Genomic DNA, 21,659 nt, shown 5'->3' with positions numbered 1-21,659 from the left:
TGTCCCCCCGCGCCGCCCCGGCCCCGGGCCATGCCCGGTTAGCGCTCCCCCACTGCGGCACACGGCGGGGCCCCGGCTGAACCCCTTCCCGGCCGCGCCGGGCCGGGCCGGGCCGAGCCCGCACGCCTCCGCCCTGCCGAGCCCGAGAGGCCCCTCATGGCCGGCCCAGCCCTGCCCCGGCCCTGATTTCCCTGCGCCGCCGTGACACTCCCCCCCTCGATGCCCCCCGTCCCGGGGCCGCCCTGCCCCTGAGCCCCGGCGCAGCGGCACTTCTCCCGCAGGTGGTGGCGCAGGTGTGGGACCAGAAAGATGTTCTCGGCCCTGAAGAAGCTGGTGGGCTCGGACCAGACGCCGGTCAGAGACAAGAATATCCCTGCGGGGCTGCAGTCCATGAACCAGGCTCTGCAGAGGAGGTTTGCCAAGGGAGTCCAGTATAACAGTGAGTCGGAGCCCAGGGGCGGGGGGTCTGGCGGGGGGCGAGCTGTGTCGGGCCGACCTGTCTGGTGTCCCAGAGCGCGGTGGGACTGCAAGGTACATATGCTTTGGTTGTGCTTGGCAGTATTTTTGCCAGTGTTCGCCCAAAGCCAAGTTTGCAGCGAGATGTTAGAGCTTGCAGAAGTGTGGGAGGAGTGAGGGATGGGAAACTTTTCTCTTTCTGTGCGGGACTTGGAACCTGTGGTGCGGCCGTGGCCCCAGTCAGCAGATGTCCTGAGCGGCTGCCTGCTTTTGCTGACTGTGGCACAAGAGAGAATTCCTTGTAAATCAATTTTTGTCAGTTAAAGCATCAAGAGAGTAACTCCCCTGAGTGTGTGGGTGACCTTCCCTGCAGCCCAGGATAATGGTGTTTATAATTAAGCTCCAGTGGTTATGTGATAAGGGTCTATTGAAAAGCTCTGCCCTGCCAGGCTTCAATAAAAGGGGAGGGATGTATGCCTTTATGTGCCCTTAGACTATAATTGCATTCTGACTATCTGTTTCTGCAACTGATACGTTTCCTGTTTTCTCAGGGAACATTTTCAGAATTTTTTTCCTTTCAGTGTTGAGGCTTAGGGTTGTGTTTTTCCCTTGATGCTCAGTAAAGGTTACTTCTAATACAATGTTTAAAGAGGGTATGTGAAATACATCCCAAAATAACAATTGTGAGACAGGGATGGTCGTTATGTCATCTTTGCTGAAAATAGAGATGGTACCAGAGAGCACTGTGAGTATCAGCTCCTCGGTGTGGATCCAGGCAGGGAAGTCAGACTGCAGAAGGCCAAGACTGGCGCTTTGGAAAGCGACTGATTTGTAAACATGGCACTGAATAAATTCTGCAAAGGCACCCATGTTGGAGGAATAGAGGTTATGTTGGATCTTAACTCGAAAGAAAACATGAAGGGAGGAGTTTGCACTTTGGCGTTTGAGGTTGGGTTATTTATTTTTTTTATTAGTATTATCACTATTGACTATGCTTTTGAACTGATAAGTTTTGAAGCTCTCTGCTTTACTAGGGAGAGCATTTGGTGCCTTTATTTAGAAAATTAGTGTCTTAGCAAGCAGTCAGGAATGTGAACAGAAGCACAGTGTTGTTAAGAGACTTGATTTCCAGTGAGAGGCCGGGCATGAGGATGAAACTGTGGTGCTTTGGAATACAGCACTGCAGGGTTAAACAAGTACTTGGAGATCTGCTGGTTAAAGAGCATTGATGTGTGCAGAGACTTCATGCAGCCACAGACCAGAACATGTCCACGTGCCTCACTGGGGCGTGTGGAGATCAGGTAGCTCTTACCAGCATGTGAATAATGTAGGAGAGAGGAGTTGACTTTTCAGAGGGTGAATGTTTGTGCTGCAGACAGTCTGGATCAGCTGCATCCTGCTGGCACAGCAGCCGACGGGGACGTGTTGACTGTCTGCAGTGTGGACGGACCGGCGTGGCTGTGTATACCTGCTTGCCATTAATGCAGCAAGGCCAAAAATGCCAACAGCTGGGCCGCCAACTGTAGCTTGGCTGCTTTTTGTTGTGTTGCTGAAAGCCTCAGGAAAGCTTTTTCATCTGCGCCCTGCTTTATCAGGATTTGTGTTCTAGTTACTGCCTTCATATCTGGAATAAAACTGCAGCTTTCAGTCACTGCCTGAAGGGAAGCTTTCCAATCTCCATAGTAACTCTTGCGGGATCACTCTTATATAATATTTATAGGAGACACAGGCAGGATTACGAAAGGGCTTCAAAGTTCCTACAAAGCCACGGCACGGGGGAGAGGGGCCAGTTCCAGCATGGTGAGGCTGTGATCTCAGGTGAAGGTGGGCTGTAAAGGAATGTCCTTACAAGGGCCATTGCTGAGGAAGGGCAGAGCTGCAAATCCTGCACGTTGCCAGGGCTCCTTTCTTACCAAATGCATGACATTCAACACAGGATGCAGAGGGTGTTTTGTAGCCACCATTAACAAATGATCTTTGAAAAGATCTTTGAAAGTCCACCATTCCCCTGGAGCTGCCGAAACCTAAACCAAAGAGCACTGTGATGACTGGTCTTACAGAAACGTTTCCTTGCTTTCATAGACCATTACTGGCTGAAGCCTCTTTCCCTCTTGGAAGTGTATTTAGTGTGCTGAGAATGCCTTGAGTTGCTCCCTGATAAAAAGGGCAGCAAATTGCTGAGACATGGGCCTTATCACCTGGCTCTCGGTACCTTGCTGCAGGGCTGGGAACAGGACGTGCTGTGCCAGCCTTCACAGCTGGCAACTCCAGTTTGTAACCAGACAGCCCCCAGTTTGAGGCGATACTGAAGATGGTGTGATGTGTTAGTGGCACTGAGGATTACAAGCACTGGACAGTGTGCCCCTCAAAGTTGAACCAAAATGTACGGTCTCTCTCCCACTCAGCAAAGTTTTCAAAAGGCAGAGAGTTGCAGGGTGGGTAGATTTAGATTTCTAATGAAACGATGAGAGCAAAGGCCAGTATTAGCCCTTGGCAGCAGTCACATCCTCTGCATGGGGCATCCTATTTCAAAGCAAAAGCATTTTCATATTGCATTCCCAGCATACACACTCCTTGTTTGCTCTCTTTATCATCTGCACAGAGCTCCTGTGTTTTACATACAGTGGCCCAAATAACACCGGAGTTCCCTGAGCACTGTGGAGGGTACAGAGATGAAAACGATGTGGGTCAGTACCACATATATAATGGCTCAGATGTTTATTGGAGATCAGGTTGGTTCTGAGTATGGGGAACTGATCTTTATAGAAACTTGCTCTTTTTTTCCTGTTCGGGGTAGCCTGAACTTGGGTCAGGTCTGCTGATGGTGGTTTGCACAGCGGTGCTGGCCCAGGGAGGGTGGCACAGGCCAGAGCGAGCGGGCTTGCTGGAGAGTGCACGAGGTGGAACCCGTTCCTTTGGCAGTGGTGCTTGTTTAAACAAATTATGAGACAAATTACAGAAGGAAGTACCAGCACCAGGATACTCAAACATGAAAATTTATGTAAGGCAACAATGGGCAAACAAGGGTGAAATGAAGGGCTCTGGCTGGGTTGCACTGGCAAGAGGATTCCCTGGGAGTTATCCATGGATCATCAGTGACAGGAGCAAAAGATGTGGCAGTGCTAAAGGTTCAGATCCATCCATCCTGTTGCCAGGACACAGCACGCCACCTGCTCTGGGCGTTATTCTTAATGCTGCACCCAGTGCTCAGCACCCGACAAACTGCCCCCACTGTGTGCCTGAAGCATGTCACAGTCACCTCGACAGTCACCTGTGCTGAAATACCAGTCAGTACCCTCCAAGAATTCCCCCCAGACCCTCCCCTTATTACTTCTCTGCCTAAAACATGCTTTAAAAGACAAAATTTAAAATTAATACCATGTATCCTTTTGGTAATAATTATAATCCTTCTTTTGTGTTTTTTGAGAGTAGTAGTTGATTGTAGTTTTAAGTGTTTTCATGCAGCACTATTCCCAAAAGAAAGGTTTCCCCTTGTCCTGCTGCTTCCCACCTTCTCATGTTTTCTGCTCCTGTTAAGGTGGGTGTTCGTGCCCCCTGTGACAGCCCTGCTCTGCCTGAGCTGTGCCCCCTGGGAAGCATCCCTGGGGGTGGCTGCAGATCGGGTGTACTGCTTTTGGGAGCAAAACCAGCTTAAAGCATTTGAATTGCGGCCTTGTAGTTGCAGTCCCGAAGATGAGGGCAAGGTTATGACCCTCTGTATGGGGATTGTTAGCAGAGAAGTTTGGGGATCAGCTGTGGGATGTGAGATCCTCAGTTGCTGCAGTGACCTGAGGAGTATGGGCAGAGCTGGGAGTTCCTCACTGGAACTGAGCCGCTCTGAGACCTGCTCTCTGGGCCTGTATCTTCACTGCTCTGCTTCCATTTCCCCAGCTGGAGAGTGGAAATCCCTCTGTTTTTCCTGATGCAGTGACAATATGAATGAAGTGATCTGTTTAGCTTTTTCCTCACGTCTTGATCTATTCCCCATCCCCACCGTTCTTCCCACAGGTAATTCTCCTGTCTTTCCTCAAACTTATGGCTGTTGCAATAAGTACTGATTTAACTTAAAATCAAAATAAGGCAGTGATTGTTCCTGTCCGTAGGTAACAGAACTTACCTCACCCATAATTACTGGTTCTCTTTCCACATTCAGACATGGCCCAGGTCTGTGATGGACCTGCCTGGCCTGGCCCTCAAGCTCACTTGGCTCTTCTTGTCTTGCAGATACCTGTCATTGAATAGACCTGCCCCAGCCAAAGTCCCAAGTACAGATTTTGTGTTGCTAAACACCTGCCGCCTTCCTGTTCTGTTTTTAAAGACTTTTTCTTTCTTCAGGAGAAAAGTCAGTGAAAACTCATTGTACAGGAGGAAAGAGATCCTAACATGGAGACTGCTGCAGCTGGAAAGGGCTGCTGGACCTGTTCAAACTGAGCATGTGGTGCCACGAGCACCCTGTGTTGCTCTAGAGCTGGTCGGGGCAGGGTTGGTCTCCTTGCCCTTCCAGCGGTGCCTCCCGTGTGCTGCCTCCTGCACAGGAAACAGTTTTCAGAAAGCTGAGAAGGAATAATTTTGGGGTTAGTTTTCAGCCAGTCAATTCCTTGATCCAGCTTAATGTGTAGGTGTGTAAATAATGCTGTGGTACTAGGACAGTTCCAGGGGAGGTAAAATTGCCCCTTCCGGGTAGAGTTCACAGGCAAGTCGTCTGGCAGCGATCCTGAGAGGGCACCTTGAGAGCAGCATAACTGTTTAGGGAAGGATGTGTTCGTCCCTTAAAACTCACTGGGTGTCTCATGCTGCACTTTGTAGGGGAATGTGAATTTTAAAATGACTCTCTAAGGTAGGCAGGGAGCATTTAGAAAGCCTTGGCTTTTAAAGGGGACAAATGGAATCTCATTCTGCCTATGCCATGGACTTGCTGCATTGATTCAGAAAAATCAAAGGGACCCTGCATTGATTGTTCCACCATCTGTAAATAGGAAAGAGAATCACGCACAGAGCGACAGGAAATGGTTTGTTGTCTCTGCAGAGATTTGCTGAGAACTGTAAGTGAATTCAGCCTATAAACACTGTGTTCATTTTTGCCTTTATTATCCTTTTGCTATTTTAATAAGTAACTTTGTAAAAGAATAAATAACAGTATGTCTCAGTGTACAGCAGAAAAACCACAGTGAAAATGCAGCACAAAATTTCACCATACAAAACTCTTCCACAGGCTTTGTAGCATTGGCTGCTTTACCTTGTCAGATTTAACCCCGGCCGGGAACCAAGCCCCACACAGCCGCTCGCTCACCCCCCCGCAGGATGGGGGAGAGAATCAGAAGGGTTAAAGTGAGAACTCTCATGGCTTGAGGTAAAGACAGTTTAACAGGGAAAGCAAGAGCCGCGCACAAGCAAAGCAAACCAAGGAATTCATTCCCCGCTCCCCATCGCAGGTGGGTGCTGAGCCATCCCCAGGACAGCCGGGCTCCATCAGTGTAACGGTGACTTGGGGAGACAAACACCATCGCTCTGAACGTCCCCCCTTCCTTCTCCTTCCCCCAGCTCTATGTGCCGAGCATGATGCCACGTGGCCCTCGCTGGCGGGGTGAGAGGCAGAAAAGGCCATGACTGTGCCAGCACTGCTCAGTAATAACTAAACCATCCCTGTGTTATCAATGCTATTTCCAGCCCAAATCTAAACCGCAGCCCCGTAACAGCTACTGTGAAGAAAATTACCTCTATCTAAGCCAAATCCAGCACAAACCTTTAAAGTTTACCTCTTAAACTTTTCTCTGCAATGGTTGCAATAGCTCGTGAGTTACAACAGAAGGCAGCCTTCAGCCTGAGGTTTCCATGCCCAAATGATGATGCGCAACCTAATGCAAATCACCTGAATCTGCCATTAGGTGTCTCTGAATGGCCCATTTTCTAGTGGATAATAGCTCCTATTCAAAATGCAAGCATAAAAATTCTGTTCAAGTCAGCTTACCTTTCCTAATAGCCTTGTGGTTGCCACTTACAACAAGGATAGCATTTTAAAAAAAAAAATAATCCTATAATGTAACAGAGAATTTGGAAAACACCACATACTGTTTTCAGAAAGAGCACAGTAACATTAGGGTAGACTGGAAAGTTCATTATATTAATTGCTACAGAGGTTACTTAGCCGGGTTGTGTACACTTGGTGATATGATGGACACTTCTTTGGAAGGGTCTGAATGGGTTTTTCCATCCACCCCACGGTGGGTGCAAGCGTGTGCAGAAGCAGAGACACGAACATGGTGGGAGATGAGCCGGGTGTGAGGCCAGTTGGTGGAACTGGGGCTGTTGTGTCTGTACCCAAGGGTGCAGATTCGGAGAATGCTGAGTGCCATCAGTGCTCCTGCACCTGAAACCAGCCGAGGGCTGGCTCCTGTGGGGGAGACCGTCCCTCCGACACACAGAGGACCCTCAGAGATGCAGTTTCTCTTGGGTTAATTTCCCTGTTGTTGAAGTGAGTTTATGTCCCCAACAGGGCATGATTGTTTTGGTTCAGTTTAGCTTCTTTCTAATGCATATAAGGTAGACTGATTTTGATTTAATTTGGATCAAACTGTGGCCATCAACAGAGGCAGTTTGGTGAATTTACTGGGGGCAGTTTAAGATAGATACTTGTGAATGTTCACTGCCTTGCCCCTTGTCCCTGCCAGGGATTGTGCCCTCATCTGAGACCATCCAGGCTGTGAGCAATACACAGCATTGTTCCGCTTCCCCTGGAAAAGGGGATGCTGCCCCAGTGCCAGAAAGCCAGGGACAGCTGCGAGCGCTGACAGCTTAACTCTGTGGGGATGTTCACCAGAAGCTGCCTCAGCTCTCCAGCACCATCCCAGAAGAACCGGTTTCACCGGTGCCGGATTTCGGAGTTGCACCCCTGTGGGATGTGGGGAGCAGCACCTCTGAACTCAGGACCCTGAGAACCCGTCCTTGAGCTTTCAGGGACTTGGGGCAACTGAGTCTAGGAAGTGAGTATTTTCTCAAGGAAAGATAAGTGTTTAAGGAGAAGTGGGAATGACAGAGGAGGTAAAGCTGGCAAAGGCTGGAGTGTGGCCAAGCAGGAGTTAGGACTGGGTGGAGGTAGAGAAGGCAGGAGGGTGGAAGGAGTGGAGACTCAGCTGGCTGAAGTTGTGCAGGGTTTGAAGATTCAATCTTGATGTTGGTTCTTTCTGCTGAGCTAGTGTGAGCAGCTCAATAAACACTGATTTTAATGACTGAGGCTCATGTATTTTAACAAACCCCATCTATGCCTGTGTAATATGGGAGAACTAATTATGTCTGAATAATGCTTGCAAAAAATTAACATGCTTTTCGCAGCATTCTTTGATTTGTTTTTAATCAACTTTATTTGTATGCTTGCTCTTTTCCCCAGTGAAAATTGTCATCCGTGGGGACAGGAACACTGGGAAAACCACACTCTGGCACCGACTGCAGGGAAAGAAATTTATTGAGGAATATATTCCAACTCAGGAGATCCAAGTCACCAGCATCCACTGGAATTATAAAAGTAAGATGGAAGAGGGTGGAGGGAGTGACGGTCATGGGACAGTGCCTTCGGGGTAGAAATTCCACTGCAGTCTCCTTTGCTTCTTTCTTCTATGTCTGCTTGGGAGATAAAATGGTCTCTCATCTCTCTTGTTATTTTACTTTATTATTCACAGCTTCTCAGTCGTGTTTTTAAAAAGTTTACTCAGAAACTATGTTATAAGTGCTAAAGGATAGGTCTTTGGAAGCTGCAATTCAAGGAAAGTGTTTAATAGGTGATGCAAAAGATTTGAAATATTTGTGATATGCTTGACTTGTTAATAAAAACAGGTTTATTATGGGAATCTGTCTCTGAGGCTAACCCTGCTCTTAGTGTTACTGTTGCCCAGAAGTGTATAACATGGTGCAAAGTAGTTTTTTACCGATTAAAATATAAAGAGCATCCTGTAACTGGTGAAGGTGATGTTTTAAAAACAGTAGTAGTACAGCTAACTCAAGGTGACTTACTGAAGCACAGATGTATCTTATCAGTGGCTTTTTTTTTAGCATTGTTTGAGTCTGAGAGATGAGGTGCGAGGTTTTTTTATTTTCCCTATCTGCTCTGATGGCATAAAGGGACTTTGACAGCCCTGGATCTTGCCTGGAGAACAACTGCAGACATTGAAATTGATCCAACAGTGTATTAAGCCCAGCTTTCAGGTTCCTGATCAAAAATGCTGGTCTGGTGGGGTGAACTACTGTTTCATTATGAACTTGTTCTATAAGACTGATTTTGCTTTAAAAAAAAAGGTCAGCAGTTTGTCATTATCGAACATTGTCCATCTGTGCCGCTCTGACCTTTGGTTGAATCAGGTACTCTCTGTCTCCTCAGAGATGGGAAAAAACCTGTGTAGTTTGGGTAAACACCAAATTGGGCGCTTCGGCTAACTTACCAATCAAATTTGTCATGCTGGATGGGATCGTGATGCCCAAGTCTTGTGATAATGACCACAGAGCCACAAGGAGTGCTCACCAGCAGCCAGCCTGGGGACAGCCCTCTCGGTCTGTTGGCTTCACAGGCTTCCGCACGAGGAGGGCGAGCAGACACTGCAGGTGTCCACGCAGGGGGAGCTGGTAACCAGTGCTCTGGAGACCCTCGTGCCCTTATGGAGACAGACTTTCACGTGAGGCAGCTCTCTCTTGAGAAAGGTTGAAAAGGTTTATAAGGATGGAGGGTTGTAATTTGCCTTGGATGTGGGAGATAAACAGGTCATCCTTCCTCAGTGCAACTAGCGGTTTTCTCTTGTTCAGGATCTGATGTAGAGCTAAACCTGATGTCACAGGTTTTCAGATTCTTTCATGGGGACTCTCCATGTGACAGTAATGTAGAGGTGTGCCTGTTGGCTTCTACATTTCTTCATAAAGTATCTTTATTTTGGGTACCGTCTTCCCGATGCCTACAAGCTGGCCCAAGGCGCTGATGGATCTGCAGGGCTCTTGCAGCAGTGTTCCCCGTCTGCAGCAAAACCTCTGCCATGATGTATTTCAGCTGTGGCTTCCTTCCCCCACACTCCTCTTCCTCTCTCAGAGGAAGCAGTTATTGGTGTGGGAACACAGAGCTTATGAGTTGTCTGGATGATGGAAACGATCTCCAAAACCAAACTTGAGTGCTTCAGCCTAATCGGACTTAGATCAGAATAAGAAGGGAAATACCTCTTTCTTAGGTATCCACGTCTAAAGAGTGCACTGAACGTTAATTGTGGTTTTCTGTGATATCATAGGTAAAAATTTCAGAGTTTGGTTTCCTCTCTGATCAGCACAGATCATACAAGTGCTGTCTGTAAGTGCAGCCTGGGAGTCTGGCATTTGATTTCTAAGATCCTTATTCATTCCTAATTGGTTTTGTGTACATGAACAGGTGTACAGACTGCACCTATATGGGTTTTTGTGTACATGGAAAATGGTGTTTAGAGACTGTTCCATGTAGAGAGATCCAGTTGTCTCATGTGTTTCTGCATATTTCAGGGACTGTGTGCTCTGTTACTGAGCTGAGGCTTAGGCACTGGCTTTTTCAATGTGGATGCAATCCTGGGGTAGAGAACAGCTACACGTGAGGCAGGTTTTGCTGTATGTTGGTAACCACAGGTATATTTGTTATTTCTAGTGCTTACGTGATATGTTTATGTAGGGTTTGCTGGTTAGAGTTGACAGCAATGTGTACATATTTTTCAAGGTGAAGTGTTGCCGAGCTAGTCTGAGTATCTGGAAGGCTATACATGAAATTGCACCTTGCATTTGTGTTTCTTTTACGTTGTAAAACACTGTATTATTTTCTTAGTAATAACTTCCAGCAGTATAGGGAATTCTCCGTTGACCTTCTTAAAACTTGTTTTAAAAAATAACCCCCTTTTTAAAAAACGTTGTAAGGTTATGTTTCCTGCTGTGAAAACTTTCCGTCCGAGGTGGGTGATGTGGGCATTCTGAGAAATTAGCTCAGATCTAATGACCATCCTATTGGCTGAGTTAATCTTTAGAGGAAGAATGAAGTTTGGTTTTCCTGTGATCATGCTCTCAAACTACCTTGAATAAACATTATGAGGTAGCTGGCAGCAAATATTTACGGATGTTAATTAAATCGCTGTCAAATATTGAAGGATTCTTACATTGTCTAGTATTAGAAGATTTACATTTTAGATGTGGAATGTACCACCTTGTCAGATCTTCAGAAATTTTATACTGGAGGAATTAATAAAGGTAGAATACTTTGAGTTATTTCTTCCTACTTGGAATGAACGAAATTACTTTTCTGTTCCAATTGTCTCTGCAATGGATATTTGTCATTTTTGTGTCCAAGTAAGGAGTTGCCATTCCTGACTCTAATAAATGCTTGTTTAGATTCTGCTAGTCACTAATTTTATTCTCTGTTTGGCAGTCTCAGGAAGGGAGTCTGAAAAAAAATTGGCAAATGCTTTTCTTCAGATACTTTGAATGGTTTATGATTGCGTGAGAGGAAGTGCATAGCTGCTCTGCTCTGCAGGGTTTGTGATCCAAAGCATACGAAGTGAATCATGTAATTGCATGAGAGTAAATATGTCCAAGAGTCTGTGAATTCCTGGTGATGAACCCACCCATAGAGCAATGATTCGCATTTTTAAATGAGCTTTCTTGCAGTTGGAGTCTTTCATACCTCTCCACTGTTTTTGGGGGAAGCAATGTCACAGCTACAGAGTCCTTAGCCAAATCACAGCTAAGTACAGATCTTTTGACTGGTTTGATCCATGGTTTCTGCTAATGCAAGTTAAAAGGATGAATCGGCACTCTGTTTTGCAGCAACGTGCTTTCCAAAGCTATTAAGGTGAAATGCTGCTGTGTGTGAGTCATACCAAAGCCAACACAGCAGCACTAAAGTAATTACCCTCTTGTGTGTTCAGGATAATCAGGAATGAAGCTGGTGGTGAAAAGGAAGAAGTTAGGGGAGCAGTGGTGCTAACAGGGAAAGAACCCACGTGGAAAAATGGTTTTCTTGGATCTCGTGCAGTTGGGTCCTTTGTGAAATTCTGTGCTTCCCCTCAGATAAAAGGGTATAGAGCAGGTCTTCCTGGGTCAAACGGTTCAACTCCGCAGATTCTGGGGGTGCTGCTGCTCAGCAGGACATCAGTGCTGCAGAAATCACTTGGCAGCAGAACGAATCTTGACTGAGGGTGCGTCTGGCTTTAGGATGAGGAGGTGGAGATCTCTGGAGCTCAGGAGCAAAGTCTCGGGTACTGGGTCACCTCCTGCACATTACCCCACGGGCTGGAATGGGGTTCCAGCTTCTCCATGGAAGCACCTTGTTAGTGTTTAGGTCCTGCTTCACATGGCGCGGCTGGAAAGAACAAGTGACACTGGCCTCTGCCTGTGCCCCTGCAAAGTTTGCTGTCTGAGAAAGGCCAGGAGATGTTTTCCTTTTGCAGAAAGTCTTGACTGTTGCCAAGGTTGACTTTGCTCGTCCGTCCATCCCCTTGTCCTTCAGCAGCAGCACTGCCAGTTCCAGCTGCAGGGTGTGACTTTGGGGACAGACCTCCACTGGCTGCACCTGCAGGGTCATGGTGCATCCAGAGCAGCCATGGACTCATCAGCCCCTGTGCTGGGGCTGCGGTGCCTGGGCGTGAGGAGCCAGCCCTACAGCTGGGGGCCAGGAGAGTGAGTGATGGGGAGTGGTTGGACTTCAGCCGTGCCTACCCTGATGGTCTGTAGAAATATTCAGGGACAGAAGTAATTTGCACCAGGGGAGGTTTAGGATGGATATTAGGAAAAATTTTTACACTGAAAGGGTTGTCAAACATTGGAATAGGCTGCCCAGGGAAGTGGCTGAGTCACCATCCCTGGAGGTATTTAAAAGCCAGGCAGACGTGGTGCTGAGGGACATGGGTTAGTGCTGGGTTTGTTAGTGTTATGTTGATGGTTGGACTCAATGGTCTGAAAGGTCCCTTCGAGCCCAGGCAATTCTATGATTCTGTGATACTAATTTGGAGAGTGCAGTGGTTTGAGCAGCGGTCTCGGGACCACAGACTGCTGTGCACCTGCTGTGTTTGCAGTCCCATCTGAGCCTGGGCAGGTCTCCTGTTGCGCTTGTGCCTCATGGCCCTGCTGGCAAAGGGGAAGGTAAGCGGGAGTTGCTGTGAGGAAAAACAGAGGCTGATTTTGCTTCATGCATAAATGTAAAATAGGATCTTTCTCCAGAAGCAGAGGATCAAAGTTTTCCTTTACTCATAATCTGTCTTTACAATATTTTGAAACACTGAAGTTTAGCCAGCAGTGAATTCTGTAGAGAAAATGTTCCCTGGCTTGACAATGAGGTTTAGCTGAACTCTCCTGCCATCCTATGAGATTATTTTCTGCTCTGAGACATTATCCTCCTATTCCATTGCTTTTTATGTTCAGAGCTGCTTCAAGTACAGGCTTTTGCTTTGTAGCCTGTAGCACTTCCAAAAAGCAACCGTTTCTTGTAGCAACTTCTTGAAGGTGGGGCTGCTTATTTGGATTCATTAGAACCATCTAAGCAGAGCTGCACATCTCTCCTGCCAGCTGGAAGCTTTGCTGCCGAGTGTCCGTACTGACAGGGGTGTCTGGAATTAGAATTTTGGTTGTCTTGCTTCAGATTTTAGTAACTCAAATATAGTTGAGCTGCGTATAATTTACTGGTACTGCAGTTTGGTAAGAGGTGAAATTGCTAGTAATAATCTTATTTTTCACAAAATGCTACTTGAAATTTGCAGAATGGATTTCTGGAGCCGCAGGACTGTCCGCACTGTTTGTCATGTTCTCATGAAGATGCTATTAGTAAAATTGATCTTTCTTAAATGTGTATATTCCTTTTTTTCTGGTTGTGCACCTTGCTTACAGACCAGACTTTATTGTCCAAATTAAATTTGTATCTTTTTTTAAAAAGAATATGGAAACCTCTGCATGTTATGAAAAGAATCTAGAGAAAATGCTTGTAACATGCTTCAAATCTGTGATAAAACATCAAGGAAATCTGGCTATCGCTTATTTGTCTCGGGGTCTTTAACAAGTTCTTTAGATAGCATGGTTTTGGTGTACAACTTGGACCTTCAGCAGCAACCATTCTTGTTTCGTTTGGGTTTTCTTTGAACTGACTCAATAATGACTTTTCTTCTGCCATTCACCTCCTGCTTTGCCTGTGTTGGCTTTGGGTTGGGCTCTCATGGGGAGTGCTGACTGTTGGTCATTTTACTGAAACCCCTTCTAACCCTTTGTGTTCTTCTTGTGCTTTCAGCCACTGACGACATTGTTAAAGTCGAAGTCTGGGATGTAGTTGACAAAGGTAAGAATTGTAACTTCCTTTCTAATGGAGATTCAATGTTCTTTTTCAATTTTAATTGAAAATTTACATGGAATTCAGAAATACCTACTTACTTCTACTCTAGAAAAACACCTGTACTTACTTTTTTCATGTGCATGGATGCTACTTCCTGAAAAAAAACTCTGGAGAGAGGAGTCTCCAGTGCTAGAGCCCATGATGCACAATCTGAACTTCAGCTCAAACCCGGTATTCGGACGCAGTTGTTTCATGTGCTCCGTGACTGCTGCTTAGTGTGTCCAGATTAACTCGACTTTATTGTCAACTTCACCGTCTCTCCTTTATAGTTTTATGTATTTTTATACAGCTGCTGAGCTCTTTGTTCTGTTTATAAAAGTTGGTCCTGAGCTGGTTTTGTAAAGGAATGCTATTGTTAAATTGATAAAATGTTATCTGCAGTGAATAATGTATGCAGGAGGGAAGGATAAAAGAGAAGCCAATTACTTACATTCACTTGGGACAGAAAATGCGATATATTTAATCCAAAAGCTTTTCTAAATCTTAGCCAAGGAAAGTATTATGGTGTATAAATACGTTTTTTCACTTGTTTCCAATTTTTGTCAGAGTATGAAGTTTTATAAAAAATAAAAACAAATCCCCAAAACATACATGAAGACACAATCTGGATGCAGTGGAATCTGTTGCTAGAAGGAGTTGGGGATTAGATGTAAATCTTAACAGCCCACTCTGCAGCCCTGAATGCAAATATTGTGTAGCTTTTAAGAGGTGTTCTGTACCAGCCAGGCTCCTGCTGCAAAGGGCGAGTATGGTCAGGAAAGCAGCTCTACAAGTGAGCATCTCTTGTGCTGTGGGTTGTGCTCCTTGTTTGCATGTTCCTGTTGATCAGGTCTGTTGACCACAGCCATTGAAACTTAAACTGTTATGGTTTGGCTGCTGCTGCCTCCCCCACAGCCTTTGCACCTCTGCTGGCACACGTTCTGAGGGGCACTGCCTCCCCTCTCCCGCCTCTGCAGCTTGCACATGCAATAAGGACATAAGAAGCTAAGTACAACAGGGAGTGGGAAGGGGAGAAATTTAATTTTTCGTGTTAGCTAAATTGTATTTAAAATACTGCAAAAGAAAAAGTAATTGAAGATAACAGCTCTAGTTCAGGTGCTTAATGGAGCCTTTAGGTTAAACTTGAGCCAGTAACTTTGAATTAAAATCCTGGGCTACTTATCTTTTTATTCTCTTAAATGCCAGTTTTCACAGTGTAGACAAAGCCTTAGGTCAGAGTTACAGCTGAAGTCAGTCTGATTGCAGTTTGGCTTTCAGACCCCAGGATGACATGTGCAGGGGCTGTAGCCTGAGCAAAACATCTGCTTTCTCGCTGCCTTGCAACTTTGGTATGAATAGATAGACAGTTAATTTGGGACTCATGTGGTTCCAGCATTTATTTCTGTGAATAGCTTCTCTGAGCAGAGTCATCTTCTTAACTGGAGACTTGTCATTTTTTTGGCAAAAAGAATTGGATTTGATATGTGCAGATGTTGATAACAGCTCTTCTGGTACTGCTTTCATTTCTGACAGCAGAGCATGTGTCAGAAATCTCAAGGGACTGTCTTCTCTCCCCTTTATATTCCTTTAAAATATAACCCATTCTGTTAAGATCCCTCCTTAAGGACGACAGATATGTATTTGTATGTAATCAAATGTACTTAATCAGTAAAGAGTAAAAATTCATCCTCATGATGGTTGGACTCAATGATCTGAAAGGCCCCTTCCAACCTTGACAATTCTGTAATTCAATGATTTAACAAAATCAAATCCTTTCCTATTGCCATAACATTGCAGGTTCTTGATAAGTACAACTTTAGGAAAATGTGCATATTAACCTTTAAGAACTTGCTCATGTCTAACTTTCATCTTAATGTTATCTTATGACATTTTTGTTCTTCCTCCATGTGCTTAGGACAAAAAATCCTCCTGCGTGATGCTTTTGGTGAGAGCGACACTGTTCTAGACTGTAGACTTAGTAGTGGAGTATCCAGTGCTGCTGCAGCAAGTGCTGACAAGACCTGATCCTCCTTTTTTCCCTTGTCTACCAGATCCTGGCTAATGTGCATATTTAGAATTGTGCAGAATGCTGCATTTATTAGGCTGGATTTGAAACTGCTGAAAAATCCACATTCTGAATGTACATTTCAGCATATGTTGTTTTCCAGGCTAAATTTTTTTGCTAGTGTTTCCCCATTTTTGAAAGAATTGTTCCTCAGTAGAGAAAATTAAGAGACCTTTAAATAAATTATGTAGAGTATTATAGAGTAATGTGGTCTAGGCAATCCTGCTTAGCAGGGGTGTTGCACTAGATGATCTCTAGAGGTCCCTTCCAACTCTGTCAAATCTGTGAATCTGTAAATTAAGATGTTTGAAAATGTATTGAAAGCCCGATGTAACTAGACTGTCTAAAAGATGTATCTATGAACTGCAGTTTCCAACTTTAGTCTTGTAAAGCAGCTTCAGCCTCTTCTCTGCTATGCCTTGCTGCTATTCTTCATGTCCTGAGGTGAAGGTGCGCAGGAGGATTTGGGGAAACTTCGTCAGTTGCACCCTGAAAAAGTTCATGTACATTTTTGCACTGAAGTTACTGAGGGTTACCAGCAGCAGGCCTCCCCATCCTTCTTAGTTCAGCAGCACACTCTGATTTTTCCCTCCAGGCCATTCTAAGACCGCAGGAGGCAGCTCTGTGGGCCCGGCCTGGCTGGTGCCTTGGTGTCATCTATTTAGTAGATAAATGTTAATTTGGAAGTGTGGGGAGATTTGTTGCAACAGCTTAAAGCCTCTGCGGCTGGTTAGTGTGCTGAAGCAGGGGGAGATGGCAGCCACAGCACTGTGCTGCTCCTCTTACTTTCTACTTGACTCTGGGATTTCTTATTTTTGATATGCAGCCTCACCGGAGCCTGCTGGGTTCTCCTGGGGCCTGCTCAGAGAGCAGGGCTCGTCTGGGTAACGATGCCATTTGTTAAAATCTTAACAAATAGAGCTTGCCCCGAGCTATGGATTGCATTGAATTTTGTGCGGTGTGTGTAGTAAATACTGTCTCCTTTGCTGCCCTTGGAACTAACAGAACCCAGGAAAGATATCTCAGCGAAAGTCCCCATCCTGACTCATCCTTCTGGCTGTGCAGCGAGTTGTGTAACTGCTGCAGGTCATAAAGCTGTGACAGATCCTGAATGCAGAGAAGCTGCTTGAATGCAGGTGATTCAAGAGCAGTTCCGATCTCCTGCCTTGGAACTCCTGCTACTTTGGTTCCTGCATCTTTTCCCATGCACTAAAATGAAGTGATCAAATAATATGTTTTTCTGTGGCCCCCAAAATAACATAAACTCTTTCCCCCATATTGGAGATTCCTTTCCCTCCCCCTTCACCCCTCTCCCTCCCAGAGGTGTGCTGCAAGAAGGAGGAAAGATCACAGTTAGTATTTCTGTTATTTTCAGATGTCATAAGTTAGATGACACTGGGGATGCAAATATTCTGGGGATGCAAATAATTCTGGATGTGTATTTTTGAATGGTGAACAGAAGCTTTCGTGCTGTGGACGGTGTTTGTTGGCAAACTGCTGAATCTTTACTATCCTGCAACAAACCTGGCGGTACATAGAGGGGCAGAGGCTCTCAGGTGCTGGCCGTGAACCCCATCTTCTGTTGTTCAGGAAGAACTGTTGTGTAGACGTGAGGGCACTGCTGGGAGGTTGTCTGGTTAGAGTGTTGCTGTTGTGCCTGTAAGTAAGGAACAGTCATCATTCCAGCTAGAGAAGCTGAACTATCACAACATGAAGACCCTTGCTTTCTAGTTGAGGCTCCTAGATCACACATCAGTGCAACCTTAAAGATAGGATCTCGTTCATGTAACAACGCCATCTTCATTGTCAACTTGTCTTTACAGGCTGAATCACTTTTCACCGAATCGTCTTTTCACTACATCATATCTTTATCTGGCTCATCCTGCAGTTTTGGTTCCAAAAATAGACACTATGCATGAATATGTACACGCATGCGCTTTTCAGCTCTCTTACTCTTTTGTAGATGACCTCCTTTACAGCAGTGATGAGCATCATGTAAGAATATAAGGATATTACTCATTCCTCCTTATACTCCCATAAGCAGGGAGAGGCGTGTGTCACGTTCGGTCTCAAAGCATTGGTTGTAAGCGTGTCCAGGTTAGAAAGACACCTCGATGGCTCAGGACCTATAAGGTGTATTCGTGGTTGCTTGGGCTTCTGTTTTAATACGTAGAAATTCAGGTCACACCAAGCATAATTTAGCAGAAATAGTGATGGGTTGACATTCAGAGAAGCCACACGAATGTCACTGACTCAAAATGAATTCAACTGAAGTGGGAAAAGGCATACACGTCCTAGGTATCCCACACCCTCAGCTAACTGGGAAAAAGAGCCCATGGTTGGATCCTCCAGAGAAATGCGTTGCATGAATGGGGAAGGATCAGGATTAATGTTTCTGCCGCCTTCAGATATCAACAGTAAGGTGACACGAGGGTGGCAAACATTTTGCAGTGCTGCACAGAAGCACCCACCAGACACTGTCAGGGAGGAGGGACTTGAATCTCCTGATATATCCTGCAGCATTAAAACTTGCATGAATAACTCTGTATTTCATAACTATTTATCCTTGACCTGCGTGCCGAAAGAATGAAACGCTGTTTCACATGTAGCATGTGGCAGAACCACGAATTTTACAAGTCGTGGCTCCATGTTGAATGGTTGGTGGAGGCTATTTTGGTCACCATGTTGCAGTCTGTGAAAGAGTCAATGGGAGGGGTTTTTGTGGGTGCATCTGAACTGCCAACACATCTGTTATCAGTGACACAGGGAATTTCTAGAAAGTATGAGAAGGAATTCCAAGTCTCTGCTGTTATAATTCAGTTAACTTGTCATGTAGATTAGGGAAATAAGGAACAAAGTTAATTCAGAAGTGCAGTTGTTAATTGCTGTCAGTAACATCTGGAAGATACTTGATGTCTATAAAACATAACTCCAGATCTTGCAGGGTTATGCATTATGCAGGGCTCATCATTTGGTAAAACTCTGGAAACTGCTGTACATAGAGTTTAAACTCTATACCCGGGGGCAAGGACAGATTTTTCATGGCATGTCCACACTGAACTTCTTCAGCACAAGGCAAAAGATGTCCCAGCAATTCTTAGTGCTGAGTGTCTATGCCAGAAAACCGTGTTAGCTGATGCCCCCTGCTAATCTGAGATATGGGTGCATGGTGTCATCCTCACTGGCTGCTGTGGTTGCAGGCTTTAAGATTTGGAGACAGGATGGCAGTGTAAGTGGTGTAAGGCAAAATTTTCAGGGAGCCTGAGGTTCAAAAACACCAACTCCTTTTCTAGGGCTGCTGAATGAAATGCCAGCAATGCTGTAAAATGTCAGTCACTGAACTTATTGAGCACTTACTGAAGCTGTAAGAAAAAGGAGAAGTCTCAGGAAACCTGCCCTTTGTGCATAACAGCTGTACTTCAGCATATGACTTAGTGGAAGCAGATGGTTGGGAGAGAAACCTGTGGATCCCTCCCAATGGGACAGTGACCATGGCACCGCAGGGCAAGTCTCTGTAATCGGTTTCTAGTGTCTTTTCCAGGTGATTAGCTCATGCCTCTTGCACTTCCGTGTGAGCTTCATCAGCGTTTTACCTGTCCTCTAGCTTATTTCTGTGTGTGTCTCTGGAGTATGTGGCTTTGGATGGTGCCTCTGGAGGTTTCCTTTCTGCATCGTTGCTGGTGATGACCAGACCTGACCCTCTGGCTCTGCCTCTCACCCACACGTAGGCTCTCTCTCCTCCACTTCTCCACCACTCCCTCACCATAGTTTATTTGCTTTTGCTTAGATTTCCTCTTGTATAAGTTCTGTCTGTCTTTTGGCTGTTAAATTCTCATAGGCTCCTGCCACATCTTTTTTTTGGTCACAAGTCAGCCCAAAGCACCCGCTGGGCTCTGAGATGACATCTATTGACAGAACTGCTGGCTTCAGGTTGGTGACACAGGGCAACAATGCCATGGCATCTCAGGAAGGCTGTGTATGGAGTCACGCTTGTCAGTCACAGCAGCCCCACCATTTTCTGCTTCTTAACAATAATGCAACAGAAAGTGCAACAAAGAGGCTTCCCTTTCTGGTCAGGGTGTGCACCAAACCATGTGTTACTCAGTTATTGTGCCTTTATGCTGTGAAGAGCGTGGTTTAAGCTGCCCCAGGCTTTCCTCCTGTTCATCTTTGAGTTATTCTAGTTGGTGTTCTTCAACAGGGTAGCTGGTATTTTTCAGCAAGGCATGCCTGTCCCACCCCTCCTTGTTCCCCATGCTTCTAGTAGAAGTTGGATCTGCTTTAAGGTCATATTCAAAATGCTGTGGTCCTGCCCAGATCCATCCTGGAGTTCTCTGCCCCATGTAATGCTTTTTTCTTTTTTTTTTTTTTCACAATTCTTTTAAAGGAAAATGCAAAAAACGAGGAGACGGTTTGAAACTGGAAAATGACCCTCAGGAGGTGAGTCACCTTTAACGGGAGGCCTCTGGTCCACCTTTGGTCCATGCAGAGTAAGTTCTATATTTGTTTCCACTGGCCCGGCCGTAGATGATGGGTAGTGTGATCCCTGATGCTCTTCACTCTTTTGCCTGTGTATTTGATCCTTGTCCGTGCCCTCATCACAACTTTCCTGCTGTTTTCCCTTCTGTCTTTTGGGAGTGACTGTGCCCCAAATGTTTGGTCAGTAGCTTTGTACCTGTCTGCACGTCCTCGGTGGCAGGAAGTCCTTTCATAATGGACTTCTTGTGAGACCCGAAGAGGTCACTTGGTGCCATGCTCTCTGGCTGCTCCTTAAAGCCTGGCTGACAGTTGCCTTTTGACACCCTTTGAAGTGCAGCGAGGAGGTGGAAATACTACCTGGTGTGTAAAAATAAACAGTGGCTTCCTCAAGGCTCTTGCACAAACGGGTGTCCTTTTGTTCTACAGCAGAAGATCCAAATGCCCTATGGGAGATCACACTGCCACTTTCCAAGTGCACTTCCATGGCACCTCTTTCAAAATACATATGATTTTATCCTCAGGAAAAAAAAGTTTAAAGGCCCTTAATCCCATGATCTCTGCTGCAGCTCTTAGAGAGCTTTATTACTCCTGATTGTGTGTCAGTGCCCTTTGGGGCTGAGCACATGGACGGTGTCCTGGGACAATAACGGCTTTGTTGAAGTTGATGGGAAGGGCAGCAGCACTGATGCGCAGAGAGCTGAGGTCTGGGGGTGAGTCAGGGCTGGGAAGAGTTGCGTCTTTCCCCAGGGTGTCCTACTCAAATCTGTGTGGTCAGATTAGGGGAATTTTCTTTAAAATTTTTCTCCTGTGGTGAAAAATCCTCTGTGAGAACAGCTATTGCAGCTGCTTCTTCCTTCACAAACATCAGTGCGTTTTCCGTCCTGGGAAATGAGTGAGAGTTATTCCATAGGCACCAAATTTCAGCAGTAGCCTTGGAGGCTGAGTACAGTACCAGTTCTAGACTTTACAGTGTGCAGAGTCCAAATGATGAAAAATACTCATAAGTACTTTTGGCCCTGCAGAGGACAAACTCGGTAGAAACAATACCCTGGCTTTATACACCAGAAGCATTAGAAGCACAGTCATTATTTTGGTCACAAAGAGATGGAATGGGAGCTGTGTCCTCTGTCCTCCATCCTGTAGCTCATATGGAGTTATCTTGTCAACACAGGATATGGGGGCACAGGGAAAAGAGGGTGGGCTGGGTTTTAGCATTTGCTATCAGACGTGTTTTTTTCAGAGACGGTCAGGTGCTTCTGGTCCTGCTCCTGTGGGCAGTGGAAGCTGTGAACCACCAGCTGTCTTGCTTAAATGATGACAATG

At 45.6% G+C, this 21,659-nt stretch overlaps 1 protein-coding gene across 1 annotated transcript in view; it reads left to right on the top strand.

The window, feature by feature from the left end:
• Positions 1-7: 7 nt before the first annotated feature.
• The window catches only part of RABL6 (RAB, member RAS oncogene family-like 6), a 59,304-nt gene continuing 37,652 nt past the window's right edge, over positions 8-21,659 (top strand). Inside the window, exons 1-4 of the mRNA XM_014949778.1 lie at positions 8-439; positions 7,841-7,975; positions 13,712-13,759; positions 20,245-20,297. Of these exons, the coding sequence (XP_014805264.1) occupies positions 310-439; positions 7,841-7,975; positions 13,712-13,759; positions 20,245-20,297 (366 nt within the window). The 5' untranslated portion in view covers positions 8-309. The remainder of the gene's footprint in view (positions 440-7,840; positions 7,976-13,711; positions 13,760-20,244; positions 20,298-21,659) is intronic.

This window comes from Calidris pugnax, unplaced genomic scaffold (assembly GCF_001431845.1).
Source record: "Calidris pugnax isolate Ruff unplaced genomic scaffold, ASM143184v1 scaffold192, whole genome shotgun sequence".
In the NCBI taxonomy this organism is placed as follows: Eukaryota; Metazoa; Chordata; class Aves; order Charadriiformes; family Scolopacidae; genus Calidris; species Calidris pugnax.
This window is presented reverse-complemented; position numbering and strand designations above follow the sequence as displayed.